We start from the raw sequence: 25,845 nt of genomic DNA on the forward strand, positions 1-25,845 counted from the left end.
GTAAATTTTTATTTAACTTAAAATTAAATACAGTCATATGGTGTATATAATTATAATTCATAATTATTATTTAATGAATACAGTACAGTCCAAAAGTTTGGAACAACTAAGATTTTTAATGTTTTTAAAAGAAGTTTTCGTCTGCTCACCAAGGCTACATTTATTTAATTAAAAATACAGTAAGGGCCGTTTCATAGTCAACGCATCTGTACGCATACGCGTCCCCGAGGCTACGCATCGTTACGCTTCGGCCGCCATTATGCGTCGGTGCGTAGCCAAATGTGTCGTCCTAGTTTTTGATACGCGACGCGCCAATGCACGCAATACTATGCGTTGTCGGTGGGGGCGACATTGCAAGTATTGTACATTAATTCAAGTATATAGTGTTTACAGAAGAAGAAGGTTTGAATACAATGGCGGGCGAAGAGGAAAAATTATGCGAACTTATACGTATTCATCCACATTTATACGATAGTTCATCGCAATTACACTCAAATAAAATAGCGTTGGAAAATGCATGGAGAGAGGTTGCAACCGCGATGGGAAAACCCATAGATAAAGTAAAAACGGACTGGAAAAGTGCCCGTGACAAATTCACCAGGGCGCACAAAAAGTGGAAGGTGGCGTGCAGAAGTGGTGCGGGGCAGCTAAGTTTCGGCTACCCAAAAATATTGACTCAACTTAGCTGGCTGAGTGAATTCATAAAGCATAGGACTACAGAATCAAATTTTTCGGTATGTAAACAACGTTGTGTGTGTAGCCTATCTAGAAGTCAATGCTGTGTGCCCTTCTCGAGAAGCTGAAATAGCCTACGGCAGGGGAGAGAGAGAGAGGGAGGGGGAGAGAGGGAGGGAGATGTGTGTGTACATTCAAATCCATTCAATTTGTACATTTAAATTTAAGTTATGTTATATTTTATTATTTTGATTCCTTTATAACTGTCATTTACTGAGAATGGTAGGCTACTGATTTGGTCAGGACGTTTGAAACAGGAGTAGGCCTACATTTTCTTTCTGTGTAGGCAGGTGAGGGAGACGGTGAGGGAGACGATGAGGGCGACGATGAGGAGGAGGAAAGCATTATTGCACAGGGAGATCAGGCACTTCCATCCACCCCCAATCCCGACTCATCCATATCCCAGTTTTCCCCACTTCTATCTGACCCTCCCACCACCCCAACACTAGTGGCTTCGACCGTTTCTACACCATCTCATCCCCCTACCACCCCGACATCATCAGCCTCCCGTGGTGGTAAAAGGAAGCGCAAAAGCCACAGGCCGATTATGGATCCATGTGAGCGTACGCTCCTCGATAGGCTGCAGGAAATACGGCAGGAGAGAGAGAGGGATAGAGAGAGGGAGAGAGAGAGAGAGAGGGAGAGGGAAAGCGAAAAGAGGGACATACACACCACTTTTTGTAATTACCTGTGCCATTTTCTACAAAATCTCCCACAGGAACAAAGTGCAATTTTGATGCGTGACATTAAACAGCTCATGCGGCAGTATGAGCCCTTTTAAAATTCGACTTAATTTGTCTACCAATATTGTAGGCTACATGCTGTTACTGACGTTATTTGTTATTGACATTTGTTAGGTCATGTTCTGTGTAAAACATGTTAAAGTTCAGTAGCCTTCATATGAAAATGAATTACACTGTCACCATTTGGTTTTCACAATGCCATATTAGTTAAAATGTGTAATGGTTTTCACAATGCCATATTAGTTAAAATGTGTAATGGTTTTCACAATGCCATATTAGTTAAAATGTGTAAAGTATTAACTAATTAAAAAAAAACTCATGCTTCAAAGCGACCTTTTATCAATTTATTGGTCAGTGCTACCCAGTCGTAGCACACTGTACTGGTGGGGAAACAGGCCAGCATCTGATAAAAAGAAGTCAGCCAGCTGCTCCCTGACAAGTGCCGCTCTCCGGGAGGGTCTGCTGCTGCCAACCGAACACCGTGGTCCGTCGACCATGTTCTGGTCCCCCGCAACGTGCTGCCTCCACTCTCCAGGCTGGACCTCTCCGGTGTCAGACGTCGCATCCACAAAGGTGGCGGGCATATATCTGGCACGTTCAGTGGATGCCAGAAAGTTGTGGAGAGCCACGCACGCCTTCACGAGCTTCACCGCTTTTTCAGGTTTGCAGTCAATCGGGCGGCTGAAAATTCGGAAGCGCGCAGCCAATATACCGAAGGCATTCTCCACCACGCGTCTCGCCCTGGCCTGTCGGTAATTGTAAATACGCTTCCTATCCTGCAGATTCGTGCCTTTAATGAGAAGACAAATAATGTTATTAACAATAAATATATAACAATCTATAAACGAGCTAAGACCAGTGAATTCTTTTTCATTGCTTCTGGGCTATTTTATTGAGCAGGTCTGCTATCAATTATTTTTATTCTCACCTGGATAGGGTCGCATCAGGTTCTCCTGTAAGGGAAATGCCTCATCCCCCAGGAAAAAAAAAGGACTGGGCGTTGTGGTGCCCGGTAGGACAGCAGGAGCAGGTAGATTGAGACTGCCCTGTGCCAGTCTGGATCCAAACGCACTGCGGCCCAACACACCTCCATCACTCTCACGCCCGAATGCGCCAACATCGACGTAAACAAATCTATAGTTCGCATCAGCAGCTGCCATAAGGATAATAGAAAAAAAACCTTTGTAATTGTAGAAGTCGCTGCCTGATTGTGGTGGTGCTCTGATGCGAACATGCTTCCCGTCAATCGCCCCGACACATAGGGGAAACTGCCACTGTCTCCAAAAGTCCTCCGCTATGTCTTGCCACTGACTGCTCGAAGGAAAGGCCATGTACTCCCCCTGAAGGGCATCCCAGATGGCACAACACATCTCCTCTACAATGCCCGAAACAGTGCTGGTGCCCATTTTGTAGCTGGCAGAGAGTGCCTGCAGGCTGATGCCTGTTGTGAGGTACCGCAAAGTCACTGCAAGCCTTTGCGAAGCTCCAATCGGGTTGCGGTGATTTTGGTGAGTGTCCGGGAGAAAGCGGATGACTTGTGAAAGCAATTCATCAAATTTTGGCGCCGACATCCTAAAATACTGGAAATGTCTCTCCTCGTCCAGGCTTCGCATGGGAAGCACCAGAGACACAAACTCCCCATCCTGATCTCTTTTTTCATTTAAAGGGCGAACATACCACCGTCTATCTCTGCGTTGCCTTTGTTGCCGCCGATGTAAAATCAGCAACAGAATGCACTCCTCTTCAGTTGCCATTTTGATCTGAATATCACGTGACCCGACTCTACTAATATCACCCGACTCTACTACCCCCTGTTGCGTGAGCGGTGTATTGCATACACGCATCGCCCGTGACGCTTGCGTCCACTGTTTAGACTATGAAAGAGAGCGCGTCGCTCGCATCGCTTCGCGTTGCTTGCTCGCGTTTCTCGCGTTGACTATGTAAGGGCCCATAAAAACAGTAATATTGTGAAATATTATTACAATTTAAAATAACTGTTTTCTATTTGAATATATTTCACAAAGTAATTTATTCCTGTGATGGCAAAGCTGAATTTTCAGCATCATTACTCCAGTCTTCAGTGTCACATGATCCTTCAGAAATCATTCTAATATGCTGATCTGCTGCTCAAGAAACATTTATTGTGTACAATTGTACAAAATATTTGTGTACAATATTTTTTTTCAGGATTATTTGATGAATAGAATGTTCAAAAGAACAGTGTTTATCTGAAATCTAATCTTTTGTAACATTATAAATGTCTTTACTGCCACTTTTGATTGATTTAATGCATCCTTGCTGAATAAAAGTATTCATTTCTTTAATTTCTTTTCAAAAAGATAAAAATAAAAATTCTTACTGACCCCAAACTTTTGAACGGTAGTGTATAATGCTACAGAAGCTTTGTATTTCAGATAAATGCTGTTCTTTTGAACTTTCTATTCATCAAGGAATCCTGAAAAAAAAGTACACAACTGTTTTCAACATTGAAAATAATCATAAATGTTTATTGAGCAGCAAATCAGCATATTAGAATGATTTCTGAAGGATCATGTGACACTGAAGACTGGAGTAATGATGCTGAAAATTCAGCTTTGATCACAGGAATAAATTACTTTGTCAAATATATTTAAATAGTACACAGTTATTTTAAATTGTAATAATATTTCACAATATTACTGTTTTTTACTGTATTTTTAATTAAATAAATGTAGCCTTGGTGAGCAGACGAAACTTCTTTTAAAAACATTACAAATCTTAGTGGTTCCAAACTTTTGGACTGTACTGTATATATATATATATATATATATATATATATATATATATATATATATATATATATATATATAAAATAATAATTATGAATTATAATTATATAATATATTGTATTATTGTAATTATATAATATATATATATATATATATATATATATATATATATTGTAAAATGTGTAGGATTGCGTGACAGCAAAAATATGCTGTTTCAAATGTAGGCTATAGGCTACTTGCATTTCTATATATGTATATATAAATGCAATTATATCATGAATCCCACAAGCTTTGTGGTCGAAAATTACTTAACACTATTTTGGTTACACTCATTGCTGGTCTGAATCAGGGCTATAGCAAAGCCGTAAAAATTAGACTATAGATAGCCTCGATTTCGCCGGGTGGAAAAGCAGACTGCACATACAGTAGCCTATCCAATTCAGAGCTAAGTCGTGACTACATATAGACCATGTCATGAAATGCCACTTACATCTTGTAGAAATCATTGACATTACGAACATGAAAAACCACAATAAATCAGGATTGACTAAAGGTGGGCTACAAATAGCCGGTCTGACTATGAACTAAATCGTGGCTACGCACAGCCTACACAATATAAATTGTCAAAGATATGAAAACAAACACCTTGTAATCACTTTGCTTGCATGATGCAATATCATACATCTCACAAGTTATTTTGGCAAAAACGACATGTAACCAAATTAAAGATTATTTTGGCTAAAAGTGGGTTACACATAGCTGGACTATATCGGGTCTATAGTTAACCGAGACGGTGAAATGACAGATATTGCTTGCTGGGATGAACACTAAAATATTTTTGCACTTTCGATCGTCCAGTTTAGAGTAAAACAAATGACTTGAAAAAAGGCCACCTTTTGAGGGAGAAGTTCGGTCTGAACAAAGCCGTTAACCGAATTTTGAAGGATATAGTGCAAAATTTCCATAATTTTAAAAGATAAAACATAAGGTCTCTGATCTTATATGACTCAAACAAGATTATTAATGATGTTCATCTGAACGGAATGAACCAATAATGAGGCGTGGGAGAACTGTACAAAGGAACATGTGACAAATGTAAAGAAACTGAAAGTTCATGGTAAATGAATATAACTGTGATAATAATATTATAGGCCTATGGGTTTCAACGTGTCTGAAGCTCCAAACTATAGACTCATTTTGCTGCGTTTACAACTTACTGCCCCACCTGACTGCCCCATTAACATTAATCGTTTGGGAAGCTTCCCTCATTTGCTCTGTTAGTCGAAAATATAAAATTAGGCTATAGCCTTGGCTATTTCACCTATTTGGATAATTATTTAAAACCCAGCAGATCTTCCATTTGGTGTCACGGACACTGGGTCTCTCAAAGCCTCGAATTCAACATGAATTCAGAACTTTGTCTGAATTTCATATTGGGGGATTAGCCTATTAATTTATATATTGATCAACGTCATTTGATGGTGTTTATCAACCACCATACACCTACCATTGCAGAAGGATGCCTTATAGGCTACTTGTGAGCCCTGCAGTGTAAATTTTTAGTTTCCTGTGACAGTGGGACACTCAAGTTTACTTAACAACAAACTATAAAGTCTCAGAATACATTACATGTTTTACAATATAAATTATGTAGGAACAGTATTTGATTAATTTCTGACAAGATTGTGCATCAAAAAAACAAACAAACAAACAAACAAACAAGAAAACGCTAGGCTAAAAGTTGTATGAAATTATGTATCCTATCATCATGTCTTGAATTAGAATAATGTACATTTTCTAATTAAATAAAAATATATATATATAAAATATATGTATATTATATATATTTTATTTAATTAGAAAATGTAGGCCCTACATTATAATTCTGATTCAAGACATGATAATAAGATACATAATTTTTAATTAGAAAATCGACACTAGTTAAAAATAGACACTAGTATATTATTGCTCATATATATATATATATATATATATATATATATATATTTATTTATTTATTTATTTATTTATATATTAGACTTGTGCCGATATTCAGTAATGCGATATATTGCGGTAATGAATATGCACGATATTGTTATCGTGGGCATTTCAAAATACTGTAAATAATAATTTATTACCAATTATTAAAATTTTTATAATGCATTTAAGAATACTTTCCCCATCAGCCGTATAAAATGCACAACACCGCTGTATTCTGCGTCAAAGGGACACGCGCTCAGATGTAAACAAGCCCAATGTTCATGAGAACATAGACTGTAAAAAAAGATGGACGACGCGACGCCGCTTCCTTCCGTTGTATTGAACTGAAGCCAAAACGGACGCCTATGGGCGCTGACACGTTACGCAAAAACGTCAAAAAAAAAAGTTTGGAACCAGGGCATGCGCAGAAAGACTCGTCAGTGGAGCCCGGAGGCGGAGTCGCGGTATCAAACTTCCGCCCAGACGGCTGCGTCATCATTGATGTATTTTAAATAGGCTATATATAAATTATATGTAATTTAAAATTCTACCTATAAAATAAGTAGGCTATTCTGTTTCTAGAGCAATAATATTTTTGAAACAGCAAATTCAGTAGATGAACTCAATATAGTATATGCCTCTAGAAACTCTAAAATGTCAAACGGTCAGCCATTTTAAATAAAATGTTTAAACTAACGTTACAGGAGATTGATTGCTGTAGACAGTGCTCTATAATTAATTAGAGTAGGCTATCATTAGTTTTATCCTGCTAATTATTATTTTATACCCATAAAAATAATTATAAATGCCAGATAACGATCACCTGCCCCGTTTCTATAGCACCAAATTGCTAGCTAAAATCAAACTTATCACAAAAACGAACAATTGAATATAAATCAGCGTGATAAGAACTACCTTAAATGACCAAAACCATCTTTCAGAAAATTTTATTTGAAGCATAATTTATTTTTATGTTTTGACTTAAGTCTCATTCGTCTTCATTGAGCGGGCGGGGTTTATGACCTGTACTGCATCCAGCCTCCAGGGGGCGATCAAAGAGCCCACAGCTTCACTTTTTAGGACGTATGAGGCACACCCGCATGAGAAGCACATGGCGGAAAGAGTGAAGGAGACGCGCTGAATGAAAGCGCGCGTTCACTCTCTGACAGCAGAGGGCGCTGATGGAACAGCAGTGCAACGGTTACCCCGGAAACCCCATAAACAAAGCAACTGTGCTGGTGAAGTTTTTAAAATGCCTCAAACATATATTTTAATCTGTACTACAACATGCCCTAATGATTAGAAATGTTCTGATTATTTGTTATTGTTCAGTAAAACTTACAGACATATTAGTTAAGATGTTAATTCATTATTACCAAACTGACAATGAAAAATACATATGAAGCATTAATTATTCTTAGTTAATATTAATTTCTTAGTTACTGTTTAATAACATTACTAAAAATCAAAAGAATTTATTTAATGGACCTGAGATAAAACTAACAATGATCAGTTGTGTTTCTTAACTAACATTAACAAAAAAATGATACTTTCTGTAACAAATGCAGCTATTGCTCAATCTTAGTTAATGCATTAAATAATGAGACCTTATTGTAAAGTGTTATATGTTGTTCTTTATAGCCTAATTCTTAGGCACTTTAATCTGTTTGAAAATTTGACTTTATATAATTTTTTGTGTGTATTGTATTATTGTATTTAAACATTCAGTAATTTTTGTTATTAAAAAAAAAAGTTCTTAAACCTGTTATACTATGACACCACTTTTTTTTTTTACAACTTATTTTGATATCGTGATAATACCGTATAAAACCGTGATAAAAGCTTCAGCAATTAATCGCAACATGAAAATTTGATACAGTCACATGCCTATATATATATATATATATATATATATATATATATATATATCCAATCATTGTGGAGAATGAATGTCTCTCATGAGCTCAACCCTGCATCCCAATGTGCATACTATCCACCCTATCCGCCCGAAATAGTATTGAAAATGACTAATGTCACATACTATTTAGGATGGATAGTATGCACATTGAGATGCAGGCCAAGGGCCCTATAATACACCCGGTGCAATGCGACGCAAGGCGCAGCGCAAGTGTGTTTGCTAGTTTGCGTCCGCCGCCGTTCGCGTTTTCCTGTTCAGCGCTACGTCCTTAAATTAGTAAATGAATGTGCGGCAGTTAGTGCGCCCATGGGCGTGCTGGTTTAAAAAAAGAGGTGTGTTCGGGCGCATTGCTATTTTAAGGAGCTGAAAATAGACTGCGCCATAGACCAACTCAAACTTGGTCTAAAGTCTAATGTCAATGGCGCAATATTTTTTTGTTAGAGCGCGTTGGTAGAAACTGCGCCTCTGGGCGCGTCCACAGAGCGCGTTGACTTTGCTTATTACACACAGGGATGCGCATCACACAAACATGCCAAATATTAAAAACAAAAGGATTACAGTGTAAAAGAATATTATTGTGTAGGCTACATAAATATAAAAGCGTTCAGCTTTTCCGCCAACAAATTCCGCCATGTAAATAGCAATCCGCCATGGCGCAAGTGCATCTCGCTCTTAAAGGGAATGGGAGATGACACTCTGATTGGTTTATTGAACGTTACGCCCATTACTCATAACATATAGCAAATACACTCTTTCAAACCAGAGCTGCTAAGAGCGGACCACACCAGCTATCGATGCGGTTTGTGAGTCGGGCATTTTAACAGGCTCTAACAGGCTCATCTCGCAATAATCTCGCTTCTGTTATGCTAGGGACGATTTCTCGTTTTGGAAATATTACTTAAAGCTAGTTTTTTACTAGCGTGAAAAGTATCTGGGTTCTAAGTTAAACACATAGAATGGGGTAGGTATTGCTGACATGAAATTCTTAGCAATACATTAAAGTATGACAAAGAGGTGCGGTCTTTAATATGTTTAATGTCAGTAGAGATGAAAATAGTTATAGGTTATTGTACATAAATATATCCTATCAATTCATAGGCACTCCTTTGGCTAAAATGATCCGTGCTGAATTGGTCTGGTCTGACTCAGTTACCACTGATTGGGTGAAAACCATTCAAACCTACTGGCTGTGGAAATCATGGGCATGACTCATTATACTGTAAGCCAGTGTTGCCAGACGTATGATAATTATCGTATTTGTACGATAATTTCGACCTCTGTACGATGTACGATCAATAATGAAAAAAATCCCATAATGTACGATAATTTCAGTATTTTGTGACACTTCAAATGATGGTCGTTATAATCGGCTCATTGATCTAGCTGTGTGGATCCTCTACGTCATGACTGTAAGGAGAACGTTAACTTTGTTAGGCACGTCATCTCATCTCATGTTACGTCTTCTCGGCCAATCATTGTGGAGAATGAATGTCTCTCATGAGCTCAACCCTGCATCCCAATGTGCATACTATCCACCCTATCCGCCCGAAATAGTATTGAAAATGACTAATGTCACATACTATTTAGGATGGATAGTATGCACATTGAGATGCAGGCCAAGGGCCCTATAATACACCCGGTGCAATGCGACGCAAGGCGCAGCGCAAGTGTGTTTGCTAGTTTGCGTCCGCCGCCGTTCGCGTTTTCCTGTTCAGCGCTACGTCCTTAAATTAGTAAATGAATGTGCGGCAGTTAGTGCGCCCATGGGCGTGCTGGTTTAAAAAAAGAGGTGTGTTCGGGCGCATTGCTATTTTAAGGAGCTGAAAATAGACTGCGCCATAGACCAACTCAAACTTGGTCTAAAGTCTAATGTCAATGGCGCAATATTTTTTTGTTAGAGCGCGTTGGTAGAAACTGCGCCTCTGGGCGCGTCCACAGAGCGCGTTGACTTTGCTTATTACACACAGGGATGCGCATCACACAAACATGCCAAATATTAAAAACAAAAGGATTACAGTGTAAAAGAATATTATTGTGTAGGCTACATAAATATAAAAGCGTTCAGCTTTTCCGCCAACAAATTCCGCCATGTAAATAGCAATCCGCCATGGCGCAAGTGCATCTCGCTCTTAAAGGGAATGGGAGATGACACTCTGATTGGTTTATTGAACGTTACGCCCATTACTCATTAAGAGAATATTGACAACCCATTTCAAAAATGCGCCCCGGCGCACGGACCGTTTTTCCGTCGTTAAAATAGCAAAAGTGGATTTGGACACGCCCTGAGTGCACCTGCGCCGTGCGCTTTACACTTTGCGTTTAGATCGTTAAAATAGGGCCCCAAGTTTCTGCTGCGGCGCTTAGGTCAGTTGTTTCCCACTATGCATGCCTAATAATTATTTATGTATTGTGGTAATTTACAGTTCATGTCAAAAAGTTGTTGGTCTATAGATAAATAGCTGTATTCTGTACGCTTGACTCTCATGTCACCTTTATTTATACAGCTCTTTTTACAATGCAGATTGTGTCAAAGTATAGCTTTACAGAGATAGAGGGAACATAATTTTGGCTGTACAGCAGCAAAAATAGTGTGATTGTCCAGCTTATGTTAGTTCAGTATTGATTTTTTCCGTTGTAAAAATCATTAGTTATTAATTTAGTTCATTTACCTATACTAAAAAGTCGTGTGCGATAATTTTCTTTCAAATACGATAATTTTGAGCTTCTGGTACAATAATAGGACATTTCCAATCTTGCAACACTGCTGTAAACGGCGTTTTGGTTGCACAGAGCGTGTCATATGGCGTCATATGGCAAGCTAGACGGCATAAAAAGCGGCGCTTTTCATGTACACTAACACGCCGTTAAATACGGCGTCATTGACGGATTTTCACTCATTTTTTTACGGCGTTTGTAATCAAAACGGTGTATTTTGCGCGGCAAATACTGTTTAAAACGCCGTATTTGACGCCGTTTGATTGTAAACGCGATTAATCTATAGCGTAATTCAGACCCTTGTAGCAAATTAGCTCAAAATAAATATGAATAATTAATCATAACTAGTTATAATTAATTATTAATATTTGGATCAGTTAATAAAATTAACTTAATGTAATAAAATTAATATTACCATCAATTAACCCATTGTCCAATGAACACACAGTGTTAATTGTTTATTAATTCTAAGAAATGTTCATTTCCAGGTTATGGAATTGCTTATTGTAAAGTACTACTAAAAGCCTGTAGTCAGGATCGACATGAATAGGGACTCCAGTATATGAGCGCAAAACACGGACAACTTTACGTGTGACATGAACAAGACTTTATTAACTAGACTAAACACTTAAACTACTCTAACATTCACACACATACATGCATACAGTTTACCAAGAGAGAGAGAGCTAAAGCAGAGTACAGGAAAGCAAGAAGTTACAGCATTGTTTGACATTCAGCAGATCAACAGCCTTGAGCAAACCATCAATTTAGTTTTAACAGGCCCTTCTTTAAAAGGGGTAAGGATACTCAATGTATCCGATAATGAGACTAAGTTTGATACTTGCATGTCTCTCCAAGTTGAATCAAAACTGTCCTGATGCAATTTGTGGAGGCTTCCGTTGAATCTTTGCTGATATTGTCTTGATGAAAGAGAGCCAGTTGGATTCAGAGGATCTTTGGTGAATGGAAGGTCTAGGCCAAGTCCTGGCACAAGCTTGGGGTTCCTTAGAAGCTTCTAGCTTCTTAAAGCGTCATCTTGACGTCAGCATTTGTCAGTAAAAGTGAAGAAGAGGAGGGAGAGCTTGATCTTGTGATCAGTGAATATAAGGGGTGAAGATGTCACACCCTCTTAAGGTGTCTGAGCCAATAAGGAGTTGCCTTCTCGGAGGGAAGTTTTACGAGTCTTTGTTCTGTAGCAAGATATTAGCATAAGACACTGGATTGGATGAATGAGAAAAGAACCTTCTAGATTCTTATAATACTAATGTGTCACAGAGTTAGTAACATGTAACATAAATTGCCAAATAGGAAACGAAAGTTGGAGTCCGTAGATACCAAACATGCTACCAGTGTGATTTGAGTTATCTATACATTTGCAACTATGGAACATTAATACCAAAATAGTTCAAAAGAGAGAATTAATACATAGAATAAAGCTTATAAAAGGAAAGTCATGAGATGGGATAATTGGATACATGTTTATACATTTCCCAAGTGGTTATATAGAGAATACATAGGATTAAGAGAGTTTATTTGTCCCTCTCAGAAAGAATGAGTCACTAGTCTCCACAGCATTCTTTCTGATCATAAAAGTAATATATATCTGTAACAGGACACCTAGTTCTGCCTGTGTGATAGCTACATTTGGGATGCTGGTTGCAGTTTTAGGGGGATGGGTTCACAGAACTTTGATAAAGTGAGTTCATGGGTAATTCATTAAATATATTGAATAATTTTGTGTGCCTGATTGGTCCAGATGCTACACCCTTTTGGCTTGGGTGCGCGAGCGTGCGTGCGGGCATGAATGGCACGTCACGGAGTGAGGGCATCTGAACTCGACAAAGCCGACCTGATATAGTATTTTTTATTTGTTTTATTCGGTAAATATATTTGTTTGACAGGGAAGCTGTGCGCAAACAGGATTGTATATTAATTTATTAAAAAAAAAAAAGCACCCCAGAAAAAAGGGCACTTTCTTTCTAGGAAGAAGAAGGGCAGGTGCTCAAGCCCCTTTTTTGTCTATGTGTGCACGTGCCTGGGCAGTACAGCGGCCACATGGTACATGTGGGAGCTTTCAGAAAACTCCCAGCTTACAAGCTGTAATTACGAGCTCTACGAGGACGTGAATGCTTTTTACAAGCTAGAATATCGTAATTACAGGAATTACGAGGCCGTGTGAACACACCTTTGTGCACCACTATATACGCTGTATACCCACAAGGAATAGGCCCTTTTTACAATGACGTCAGTTAACTTCCACCTATCATCAAAGCAGAGAATCTGTTGTTCCGTCTTACCTTTGCGCCGACGACTTCTCGGGAAAATGCTTTATTAACTTTAAATGCGAACTGTTTATGTCAAGAATTTACACGGTCTGGTTGTTTTGGTAACCCAGCTAACCAAAATATGTGACTGTTACATAACTACAATGTAATTTGGTGACCAAACTTTCGTCGTGGCGACGTAACTAGTTACATGGTGGCAGCCGGAAAAGTGAAATTCCCGGATACGTTGCCACAATGTAACTTTTTGATGTTGCCAGTTAGTAACTGCGATGTCATGGCAACGTTGTGTATCAATAGTTGTGTGTTGGTAAACAATTGGTAATTTTTATATTTATTTATTTTTCTATGCTCGGACATGCAGTAGTTGAACCTAATTCATGTCCCCATTTGCCCAAACTAATTTAAAGGCTATTAAACAGCTGTGAACGATGAATGTAGAGCTCAAAATTAATTAAATTAATTTATTTTGAAAAACACACAGAACATGAACAAAACTCCAAATAAAAATAATAAAATAATAAAAACATATAGCCTATAAAAAAACATAAAATAAAAGCATTCAAGATGTTTTGCACTCAGTATCATTAAAAACATATGCTATGCTAGCGTAACATTTTGCTAACATATTTCAAACGATCAAGGAAATCTATTATTTCCTTTCTGTAAGTAAACATATTGAGCTTGCAGCGAGTTAACACAGTCACATGATCCTTTTTCTCCCACACTCAAGATATGTTATTATGATGGTTTTTTTAATCAGATTCACCTGCAGCTTCATCATGGGTGATTCACAAGGAACCAGAGATGGAGTTTTTTCTCCAGGATGCAGGTACTTTCAACAAACACTGTTGAATATTGTATTACATCACACAAGTTTTTGTTTGTTTTAATACTAACATGAAATGTTAAATAAAAAAGTCATAAAGTTTCCTTAAAGTGGTTTTTGATGAAAGATAATGCGTTTATATTAATATGGTTCCTATCATAAAGAATGAACACAGTAATCTAAAGGATTGAACTGAATCTGTTCTGTTACAGTTCAGTCCAGCAGAAGAGCTCAAACCCAGAGTCCAGCTGTGTGTCTCTGAAGAGTAATAGGTCTATGGATGAGCCACTAAAGTTTAATAGTGGAAACAAACGGCCTGATCTCAGGTATATTACTTCTATAAAATATATGCTTAAAGTCATTATTAATATACAGCAGTGTAATGAGTTCAGATACTGTAAGTTTCAGTCTATTACAGATTTTCATTGTGTCCTTGTGCAAATCTCTATGTATTGTATTGTTAAAACATTCACTGTAAAATCTGTTGGTCTGTTACTCAGTTAATGACATGATTACATCACTATCAGTGTGTCTGATTCTTTACCCTCTTCATTCTGATTTAAGGTCAAATCTTTTATCCAGTCCAGTTAAAAACAAAACTGTGATTCGACCACAAGACTTTAATGAAAGCATGAATCCTGGTTTCAGGTAAAATGGAGGACATTTTTGTTGTTGTTTAATTTTAGGTGCTGCAATGCAAATCACACATCACTCAATCACATGATTAATAATTTAAACATTTCAGAAACCTAATGATGTTCTGTGTCTCATAATACAGCAAACAAAATGATCTATTTTGTAATTTATGACTATTTGTTTCTTAAACTTGTGTAATAATCTGGTATTTTAATCTTACAGCCATGACTCTAAACCTGAGGTCTTAAACACACTGAGATCAAATCTGAGAAAGAAGTTTGAGTGTTTGTATGAGGGAATATCAAAGCAGGGAAACCCAACACTCCTGAATGAGATCTACACAGAGCTCTACATCACAGAGAGTGAAAGTGGAGAGATCAATAATGAGCATGAGGTGAGACAGATTGAGACACAGTCCAGGAGAGCAGAAACAGAGGACACACCGATCAAATGCAGTCACATCTTTAGACCTTTACCTGGACAAGACAAACCCATCAGAACTGTGCTGACAAAGGGAGTCGCTGGCATTGGAAAAACAGTCCTCTGTGCAGAAGTTCATCCTGGACTGGGCTGAAGGGAAAGAGAATCAGGACGTCCAGCTCATATTTCCACTTCCTTTCAGAGAGCTCAACTTGATGAAGGACAAAACACTCAGTCTTTCAGGTCTTCTTCATGTCTTTTACCCTGAAACAAAAGAAATGGAAATATCCAGTGATAAGTACAAAGTTTCCTTCATCTTTGATGGTCTGGATGAGTGTCGTCTGTTTCTGGATTTTCAGAGCGATGTGAGGTTGTGTGATGTGACTGAATCAGCCTCAGTGGACGTGCTGCTGACGAACCTCATTGCGGGGAATCTGCTTCCCTCTGCTCTCATCTGGATCACCTCCAGACCAGCAGCAGCTGATCTCGTCCCCTCTGAGTGTGTCCATCGAGTGACAGAGGTACGAGGCTTCAGTGACCCACAGAAGCAGGAATACTTCAGGAAGGGAATCCGGGATCAGAGTCTGGCCGACAGGATCTTCTCACACCTGAAGTCATCAAGGAGCCTTTTTATTATGTGTCACATCCCAGTGTTCTGCTGGATCTCAGCCGCTGTTCTGGAGAAGATGTTGAGTGAAGCAGAGAGAGGAGAGATTCCCAAGACTCTGACTCAAATGTACACACACTTCCTGATCCTTCAGACCAACATCAAACATGAGAAGGACTATGAGAAGAAAGTGAAAGATGAAGACATGATTGTCAAACTGGGAAAACTGGCATTTCAGCAGCTTGAGAAAGGCAACCTGATCTTCTATGAGGAAGACCTGAGAGAGTGTGGCATTGATGTGACAGAAGCATCAGTGTACTCAGGATTGTGCACTCAGATCTTCAGAGAGGAGTTGGGCTTGTATCAGGGGAAAGTCTTCTGCTTTGTTCATCTGAGCATTCAGGAACATCTAGCAGCTCTATATGTGCATCTCTCCTTTATGAACAAGAACATCAATGTGTTTGACCAGATTACCAAACCAACTAAAGCTTCACTATCTGACCTCCATCGGAGAGCTGTGGATGAGGCTTTAGACAGTAAAAATGGGCATCTGGACCTTTTCCTTCGTTTCCTTCTGGGTCTGTCAGTGGAGTCTAATCAGAGTCTCTTACAAGAACTAAAGACACAGACAGGAAACCGCTCTCACAACAATGAGAAAACAGTTCACTATATCAAAGAGAAGATCAGTGAGAATCCCTCTCCAGATAAATACATCAGTCTGTTTCACTGTCTGAATGAACTGGGTGATCTTTCACTAGTGAATGAAGCTCAACCTCATATGAGCTCTAGAGGATTACGTAATGTGAAACTCTCCTCATCTCAGTGGTCAGCTTTAGTTTTTGTGTTGTTGACCTCAGAGGAGACAATGAAGGAGTTTAACCTGTACAGATTAATTGGATACAAAACTGATCAGTAAGTAACACTGAGTTCAATCATTACAGTTTAAAATATTATGAACAAAGAGAAACAAGAATCTGATAAATCTGTAATCCTGCAGATGTTACACAGAGTTTAGTAGTTCATATTTTTATGTTTTTATTTCTCTTGCACACAAACACTCCCAAAAAATCACTCCTCCATATGGTAAAGCACAGGGATACAAACAAACTTGTATTTTTTTGAATCCAAAATAGGTCATTTGTGTTCATGCACACTGGGCATACATGTACAAGTGTAAACAGTTTCCTCTTGGTGTAAATTAATCACTAACACTAAACTGCCAGTAATGTAAGCCACTGAGAGACACAGATGGTTGTCTTTCACTGAAATTCATTAAGAAAAGATTTTTAATACAAAGTATTTTTCCAAAATTAAGTTTTATTAGTATTTTTGTGCTGTGGGAGCAGGAACATGTGTGCCGTAGCCATGCGCACTTACTAGAGCGTCTCATTCTAGTGTTTAATGCTGAGGAGGACTCGAGTCTACAAGTCGGATTCAGCCTTCTGTTTGAGGAACACCCAATATCAATATGCGGGAGACTCCTGGAACTTCCGGGAGAGGTGGAATGTCTCTCCTGAAATTGCGACGGTTGACATAGTGATAACCACAGCAATGGAGGGGAAATAAAAGTCTGATATGTCAAAATAGATCTGTCACTAAGTGTTGTAGTGTGAATGCAGACTAATAGACCACAACAACACTGACAAGAAAAAGAAAAAACAAATCTGTGTTGGCAGAATATGTTCAGTAACTTCTTCAGTTAGATACTAATAACGTTTTCACATGTCCTTTTTAAAGCAGTGTTTATTTAAGTTATTTCATGTATTATTTACTTATAATATTAATTGTTATTATCAGCAGCATTAATAATTAATATTTTTTATTTTCAAATAGTGACACAGTAAATACAGCAGATGAAGTTCTTCAGAAGATGCTGCCTGTGATTACAGCAACTAGATCAGCTGTGTAAGTAACACTGAGAACAATCATCACTGTGAAAACTTTATTTTACTTTTAACATTTTTTACTTAAAAATATAAATTAATGGTTCAACAAAAAATATGAGCGTCACACTTCAGCTTTTAAACCCTCCACCTATCTGACCTGCTAGACTTCTATTGTAAGAGCATTACTGTAAATGTGTTTCTGTTCATTTTACAAACTGAGACATGATGAAAATTACTTTGTGTTTTAGCTAATGTGTTTTAGTTGAGGTAAATGTATGTTCTCTGCTGTGAGTTGAGGCGATCCTAATATTATCCGTGCAGTAAGAGGTGAAACAGCGCGCATTCGATACGTGCTCATGGTTTCTGAGAGCGGTTCAGAGCGCAGTCAGCACACACACCTGGAACACATAAAGCTGCTGCTCATACAGAGCGTGAGTACTTACACCTGTTTCACACACACTCCGTCTGCAGTACGTATGCGTTGCTATAGGGTCCTATAGTCTACATATTTCTTATAGCTAACAGCAAACTAATGGACTAGGGGTGTGCGATATTGACAACAAATTAAATCTTGATATTTTCTGGGATTTTCTCGATAACGATAATTAGCCGATATTTTGCTGAGTGTGTTATTGTGTTGGTACCTTGGCAGGTTTTTCCCGTGAGCAGCTGACTCCTAAAGTTTTTGATGTTCTTCAAATTTTGTGCAGTGGTTAGTTTGCAGCAGTGACTGAAATGATCTTTTCCAATAAGTTTAAAATGATTTTTAATTTTACCATTTTTACCTTTATTTTTTAACCTAATTAAATGTATGCCTGGGGCCTCATTTATAAAACATTGCATAGATTTCACACTAAAAGTGTACGTACGTGCAAAAGCTAGATTCTGCATAAGCATGAAAAAAATCTGATTTATAAAACCATGCGTAACGCCAGAACCTGCGCACAAATCCCTTTATAAGTCAGTGGAAGATTGTGCGTACGTGCATCTCCACCCTGTCTCCTCCCCGAAATCACCATATATGGAGCTTATGACGCCTATTACTCTGCATAACCTTATCTGCATATCATTTCCATGCATGTTCCCATTCACGTGAGACCACGGTTAACACCGTCAAGGGTACAAGACATTGAAAAATATTAGATATGGACTATAAATGCCATTTGTGCAAAACACTACACTGATAAAAATCATCCAATATCCTCTTTATGTTTTAGAATAAATATATCCTTAAAAACAAAATTGTATAAAATAGGCTACTTCAGATAAAGGTTTTAGAATAGAGTTGATTCATACATTTCCACTGGCCAAATAGTATTTTACTTGTTTTAAACAATTCGAATCAAATTTATGCAGTTTTGCTGATAAAGTGAACATATTTTAGGAAGTTTATAGGCTATTTTTAGTGGAAAGATCGGCCTACTTATTTATTGAAGTGTAAATACAATTGTCTGACTCGGCGCGTCACTGACAAAGTATTTTAAAAAGAAAACATGCAAATCTTACCGTTTTCCTCAAATTATATCCTTCAAATGGTAATTATTTGAAGATCCTTCACACAACATCAACACCTCCTGCAGCTGCGGTTGTACAGTAAGATATTATTGGACCTATTCAAACTGGACAACGAACCGTTCGACCACCGAATCCAGCAGTGTCTTCCATAATATCCAAGTTAAGTGTGCATCACTGATCGTCATTCTCGAAAAAATATTTTGTCATAACATCTGCAGTTTAGTTTAAAGAGGAATTATTGTGCTCCCAGCGCTTTCATTAAAGCAGCGTGTCACTGGAAAAGTGATCGAAAGTAGCACATCTACTATCTCAATTCATATCACTTTTGTCTCCAGAATGTGCGTACGCATGGCTCAAAGTTTGCTTAAAGGTGCGCACATTCTCCCGTCAAGTTTGTTTTTATAGATCACAACCTTTGCGTGGGAACTGGCGTACGCACGTTTCCATCCCCGTTTTATGCGTACGTACGCTTTATAAATGAGACCCCAGATCTTTTGTGTCAAATTAATTAACAAATCTTTTGTGTCATTTAATCAATAAATTCAATTAGAACAATAAGATACACTAGGGCTGTTACAAAATTAATCTTTGCAATGCAGTGGAAACACAGAAACTGAATCTAAAGTGCTTTTATATGCATTTATACACACTGTTTGATGAACTTTAGAGCTGACAAATGTATTTAAACTGCAGTTACAAATGCATAAATAATGTTTTAAACATAAAATGCTGAATATTGATATTGTGAAATTATTAAAAAATGAAAAGATACTTTAAATGTGACATTAAAACCACCACTAGGTAGCAGCAAGTCACTGTCAATGAGTGAGTCATTAGGTTCAGCTGATTCGCTTCTGGTTCCGGGCAAGATGGCGGACTGAGCAGTCGACTTTATTCTGCTCCATTAATGTGTCCCGAATAAATTAATAACTGATGCTTCTATGCTCCATTCATCGGTTGTAATTATCTGTTCAAAATACCCGGTATTGGTTCTCTCAAGGTGGATAACGTATTCTTGTTGAAGTCGCTGGTTTATAGTTCAGATGGAACTACACAGCTACACGATGGACATCGATGTCTCAAGCAAAAGAGAGAGAGGTAACTCGGATCCACCCACTCCGATAAAATCTCAGGCGGGGAAAAGGTGTGAATGAAAGAAAAGCCTGATGAAAACATAAGGGATGACGTACTCCAGCTTCTTGTTAAAATTACTCCTGAATTTGCTTCCAACATGGGTGACGCGGTGGATGTTGTGCATCGGGTGGGAAGAAAAGAGGTAAACGGATCCAGAGAAACATTCTCTTTGCTCATAGATGAGTGAGTGATGAGGTGTGGAAAGGAACGAAAGACTCACTGGTGAGCAAGAATGGTGGAATCAGATTCACAGAAGACCTAACACGAGAAGATAGACTGGCAAGACGAGCGATGTGGCCAAAAATTGAGCAATCCAGGAAAGAAGGGAAGTCGGCTGGATTTCGTGGGCCTTATGGATACATAAATGGAAGGCGTATTTCAGAAAACTAACGGGTTTGAACAGAGATTTTCAAATGAAAGTTGAGTTGGGCGACAAATAATGTGGGACTGTGCATTACTTATCCGTTTCGTCTAGTGAGAACAAAATTCTTGAGTTCAAAGTTCAGTATCAATGAAAAGTTTTCATGTTTTCGTTATAAACTAATGTTAATGTTAATATTTTTTTTCTTCAAGAAACACATTCGGAAGCTTCGGATGTTCCTTTCTGGTGTAATCAGTGGGGTGATGACATGTTTTTTAGTCATGGCTCGAACCGATCTGCTGGGGTCGCTGTTTGTTTTCAGAAATGTCCTGGTAAAATCATCTTTCATAAAGCAGACGATGATGGTCATTGGCTAGCAATAGTTCTTAGTTTAGATTAAAAAAAAAATTTTTGATAAATGTGTAGGGTTATAATAGTCACATCCAAAATAAAGAGTTGCTTTTTGTAGTTACTAATATTATTAATGGTTTGAAGGCCACAGAGTTTATTCTAATTGGTGGAGATTTCAATTTGACTCCAGATGAGTGGCATGACAGACATCCCTCTAAATATAATGCCCCTCAAATCAATTAAATAATTCAAAATGTTTGCTTCTCAAACCAATTGAGTGATATTTGGAGACTACAAAACCCAGATATTAGACAGTTTTCTTGGATTAAACCCAATGCAAATGCTAGGTCAAGAATTGATTACTGGCTTGGCACTGAGGCTGTTTCTAATTATGTGTGTAAGTGTACCATCTCTAGTGCTCCGTTAACTGACCATTGTTTAATTGATTCAAATTATAACCAAAGGAAGACTCTCACAGTTCGAAGGGGTACTGGAAATTGAATTCTGACCTATTGAATCACGAAGACTATGGAAAATATATAAATAAGATTAGAACTGATATTGGTAAGAAATGTATGTCTAGTGGCAGTAAATGGGAATTTTTAAAATACAAACTCAGAGAATACTCAATAACTTATGGGATTAATCTTAAGAAAAAGAGTCAAGAGAAGGAAGTTCAACTAATTCAGTAGATCAATAAGTGCTGCTGTAAATCTATTTTAACAGATGAAGATAAGGATTAAATGATTAATTTACATTCTTTATTGGATGAACTTTATATAAGAAAGGCAAAAGGTGCATATGTGAGGTCAAGGGCAAAATGGATGGAAGAGAGGGAGAAAAATAGTTCATATTTTTGTAATCTTGAAAAAAGACGTCAAGAGAGAAATGATGTAGGCAGTTTATTAATAAATCAGAAAGAATGTTATGATAATAGTACTATTGTAAATGAGGTGTTTCAGTTTGATTCAAATTTATATGCATCATCTCATTCCAGTGATAATGCTAATAAGTTCTTTAAAAAGGTGAAGAGTCATATTCCTATAATTGAGAACTCATTCAAAGAATTATGTGATTTGGACTTGATAATCCAAGAATTAGATTGAAAATGGGCAAATCTCCTGGAGCAGATGGTCTGACGACTGTCATGGGGTGCTTCTCAATTCTTATTTGTGCATCCTCGTTTCCTCTCCTTGCTTCCTTTCCTCGTGTCTTAGCTCCACCCCTTCAGGATGCGAGGGAAGGACACAAAGAAAAGACTTGAGGATGGAGGAATTGAATCAAGTGAAATGATATATCCTCGCTCCCTTTAGCGTCACTTCAAAGCGTCATCACCTGCACTCCAGGGATCTATCCATATGTTATTAAAGTTTGGTTATTTAAAAAAATTATAATAAATATTAATAAAGCAAGATGCCCTGTTGAAATATATGAGGTATAAAGTTTATTTAAACTGCATACATTAAAGCATACATTTAAATTATTGTGACAGATATGAGGAGGGAGGAGAATGTATGCTTGCGTCAGGTTTCTCGATGAGAAAGACTTCCGCAAAGGATGCACCGGTGTATCCTCGCTCATGACTCCTCAGAAAGCCTCCTCACTCCTCGATCCTCATGGTGCAATTAGAGAATTGAGATGTCCTTCAAGATGGCTGAGCTTGATCGTTTTCCGGGTCATAGGATAGAGGACGGAGAAGTGAGGAAACGAGGAGGGATATTGAGAAGCACCCACAGACACGCCAGTCTCCACTGTCCACCAATCACAGCGCACACCATCTCCTGAGTTCTGATCACCGACACCTGCACCTCATCAGCACATCATCACCACCAGTATAAAGAGCACTCACACACACCATCACTTTGTCCGGTCTCGTTACCATCTAAATTTACCTGTATGCTTACCTCAAGGACTCCTAGCGATCTACTTATGTGTCTCCTGTTCTCCTCGTGTGATTTCCAGTCTGTGTGTGAGTGTTCTCTGTCTCCAATGTCCAGATCTTCACTTCTACAACCACAAAAGGACAGTATCACTCATCTGCACTTCGGTTATCACCAATTCATCTATTCATACTCGCCTGCACTGCTGTTTACCTCTGCTGGTACCAATAAACATCTCTATCTGTGAATTCCTGTCTCTGACCCTTCTGTGTTGTAACAACGACAGACTTCTATAAGTTCTTTTGGGAAGATTTAAAACATTTACTTTTAGAAGCACTACAGGATTGTATTATAACAATAATTTATTACAATGAAGCAGGGTCTTATTGTTTTGATCCCAAAGCCTGGAAAGGATAAAATTGTAGAAAATTTTAGAAAATCTATGGCCTATTACACTCAATATTGATTATAAAATATTTACTGGGGCATTAGCTGCTAGACTAAAGGTAGGACTTCCACAAATAATTAGTGAGACTCAGTTTGGGTTCCTTAAGAGCAGATCAATACATAATATTTGTTTGGTGCTTGATATCTTAGAATATATTCATTTAATTAAAGACAATGGATTTATTTTATTTCTGGATTTTTTTAAAGCCTTTGATATGGTCGAACACCCTTTTCTTTTCCAGGCTCTTTATCATTTTGGTTTTGGACCTAAATTTATTAATATCATCAAAATGTTGTATAATGACATAAATAGTTCAGTAGCTCTTCCTAAAGGAACAAGCCCAAGATTTCAGGTGAACAGAGGTATAAGACAGGGTTGTGGTAGTTCACCTCTGTTGATTATTATGGTTGCAGAATTGTTAGCCATTCTTTGAAAGAATGAAAATATTTCGGTATTAACTTTATGGATCACAAAATTATTATTAGTCAACTTGCTGATGATAACTCTTTTCCTAAAAAAAAAACAAATGTAGATAATCCTAGCACTTAACTTGGTAAAATACTTTGCTAATGCATCAGGATTACAGTTAAAAACAAAATGTGAACTGATGGCTATTCATGACTTCCCCTTGCTCTCATTGTATAATATTCCAATTAAAAAGGAGGTGAAGTGTCACGGTAGCACACAAACAAGATGTTAGGATCCAAGCGCAGCATTTATTGTTGAATCCAAAGGCATAATCACACAGGTAAGGGTCAAACTCCACAGCACAGTCCACAAAAACAAAAAGCCAGGAAACACAAAGTGCACGTAACATAAAATACAACAAACCACAACCAAGGACAGAAACTACTGAGACTAAATAGACAGAACTAATGATCAAACACAAAACAGCTGAGTGCAATGAAACAAGGATAATCAGTCCAGGAGGTGAATTATGGGAAATTAAGTTTAAACAGGTGACAAAAGTCCATGTTGGAGTGCCCTCTAGTGGCTAAACAGGGCACTCCAACTCATGATCATGACAGTGAAGTATTTAGGAATTATAATTTCAAAAGATGAAGATAGATTAGAATTGTTAAATATTGATAGAAATATTGAAAAATGTACAAACCCGATTCCAAAAAAGTTGGGACACTGTACAAATTGTGAATAAAAAAGGAATGCAATAATTTACAAATCTCATAAACTTATATTTTGTTCACAATAGAATATAGATAACATATATGTTGAAAGTGAGACATTTTAAAATGTCATGCCAAATGTTTTTTGGATTTTGGATTTTGGATTTCACGAGAGCTACACATTCCAAAAAAGTTGGGACAGGTAGCAATAAGAGGCTGGAAAAGTTAAATGTACATATAAGGAACAGCTGGAGGACCAATTTGCAACTTATTAGGTCAATTGGCAACATGATTGGGTATAAAAAGAGCCTCTCAGAGTGGCAGAAGTCAAGATTAAATTCCCCCAATGCTGCAGCGAAAAATAGTGGAGCAATATCAGAAAGGTGTTTCTCAGAGAAAAATTGCAAAGAGTTTGAAGTTATCATCATCTAGAGTGCATAATATCATCCAAAGATTCAGAGAATCTGGAACAATCTCTGTGCGTAAGGGTCAAGGTCAGTAAACCATACTGGATGCCCGTGATCTTCGGGCCCTTATGCTGCGTTCACACCAGACGCGACTTGCGCAAATAAAACGCGCTATTCGTGCGAAGATGGACGCTTGGACATATTAAGTTTATTCGCTTCATTCGCACGTGAAAATCCCTTCACAACAGACGTGAATTTGAGTCATGAGGGGGGCTCTCCCGCTCCTTTATGTATCCCAGACTCTCCCACTTCTTTCAGCACACTTCCTCTGAATAAACACAACTTGTCAGTGGGGAAATAATTGTAAATTACAACGAATAAGCTCAATTGGTCGTCTTTAGTTAGCTTGTAGTCTTAATATGTATGTATATATAGCTCAAATTGAGTAAAGTTTTTTACAACTTATCAGATTGTCCGACCTCCTCACTCACTTTCGTTCAAACACGATCCTTTTCATTTCTGTTTCTATAAACGTATGAAGATGTGCAGCGACAATGATTTTGTCCTCCATTGTTGTTTCGAATTTCTGCCTCAGCTTGCTACGTCACGTCACTACTAGAGCAAGCTCCTGATTAGTTAACGCGGCGCGAATTTACGCCAAAGTTCAGATTTTTCAACTTGCGCAAATCGCACGTCAAATACCAGAATCGCTCAATTCGCGTGAATCGCGCCACAGGATGTCTATTCGCGTCTTTGCATTGACTTAACATGTAAATCACTCGTGCATACCGCTTTATTCGCGTCTAGTGTGAACGCACCTTTAGACGGCACTGCATCACATACAGGAATGCTACTGTAATGGAAATCACAACATGGGCTCAGGAATACTTCAAGAAAACATTGTCGGTGAACACAATCCACTGTGCCATTTGCCATTGCCGGCTATAACTCTATAGGTCAAAAAAGAAGCCATATCTAAACATGATCCAGAAGCGCAGGCGTTTTCTCTGGGCCAAGGCTCATTTAAAATGGACTGTGGCAAAGTGGAAAACTGTTCTGTGGTCAGACGAATCAAAATTTGAAGTTCTTTTTGGAAAACTGGGACG

General features: G+C 38.0%; 2 protein-coding genes across 2 annotated transcripts in view; one reads left to right on the top strand and one right to left on the bottom strand.

The window, feature by feature from the left end:
- Positions 1-2,378: 2,378 nt before the first annotated feature.
- On the bottom strand, positions 2,379-3,347 carry LOC125253022 (protein ALP1-like). Its single transcript, XM_048166756.1, has one exon. It carries the CDS (start codon positions 3,320-3,322, stop codon positions 2,387-2,389), a length of 936 nt encoding a protein of 311 aa, XP_048022713.1. The 5' UTR covers positions 3,323-3,347; the 3' UTR covers positions 2,379-2,386.
- An 11,942-nt stretch (positions 3,348-15,289) lies between these two features.
- The window catches only part of LOC125253213 (NLR family CARD domain-containing protein 3-like), a 72,486-nt gene continuing 61,930 nt past the window's right edge, over positions 15,290-25,845 (top strand). Inside the window, exons 1-2 of the mRNA XM_048167081.1 lie at positions 15,290-16,545; positions 17,467-17,538. Of these exons, the coding sequence (XP_048023038.1) occupies positions 15,305-16,545; positions 17,467-17,538 (1,313 nt within the window). The 5' untranslated portion in view covers positions 15,290-15,304. The remainder of the gene's footprint in view (positions 16,546-17,466; positions 17,539-25,845) is intronic.

Source organism: Megalobrama amblycephala, linkage group LG18 (assembly GCF_018812025.1).
Source record: "Megalobrama amblycephala isolate DHTTF-2021 linkage group LG18, ASM1881202v1, whole genome shotgun sequence".
Classification (NCBI taxonomy): Eukaryota; Metazoa; Chordata; class Actinopteri; order Cypriniformes; family Xenocyprididae; genus Megalobrama; species Megalobrama amblycephala.

Excerpts from the sequence above, each read along its gene's own strand:
- LOC125253022 (XM_048166756.1), bottom strand. The coding sequence starts at position 3,322 with ATGCGTGTATGCAATACACCGCTCACGCAACAGGGGGTAGTAGAGTCG.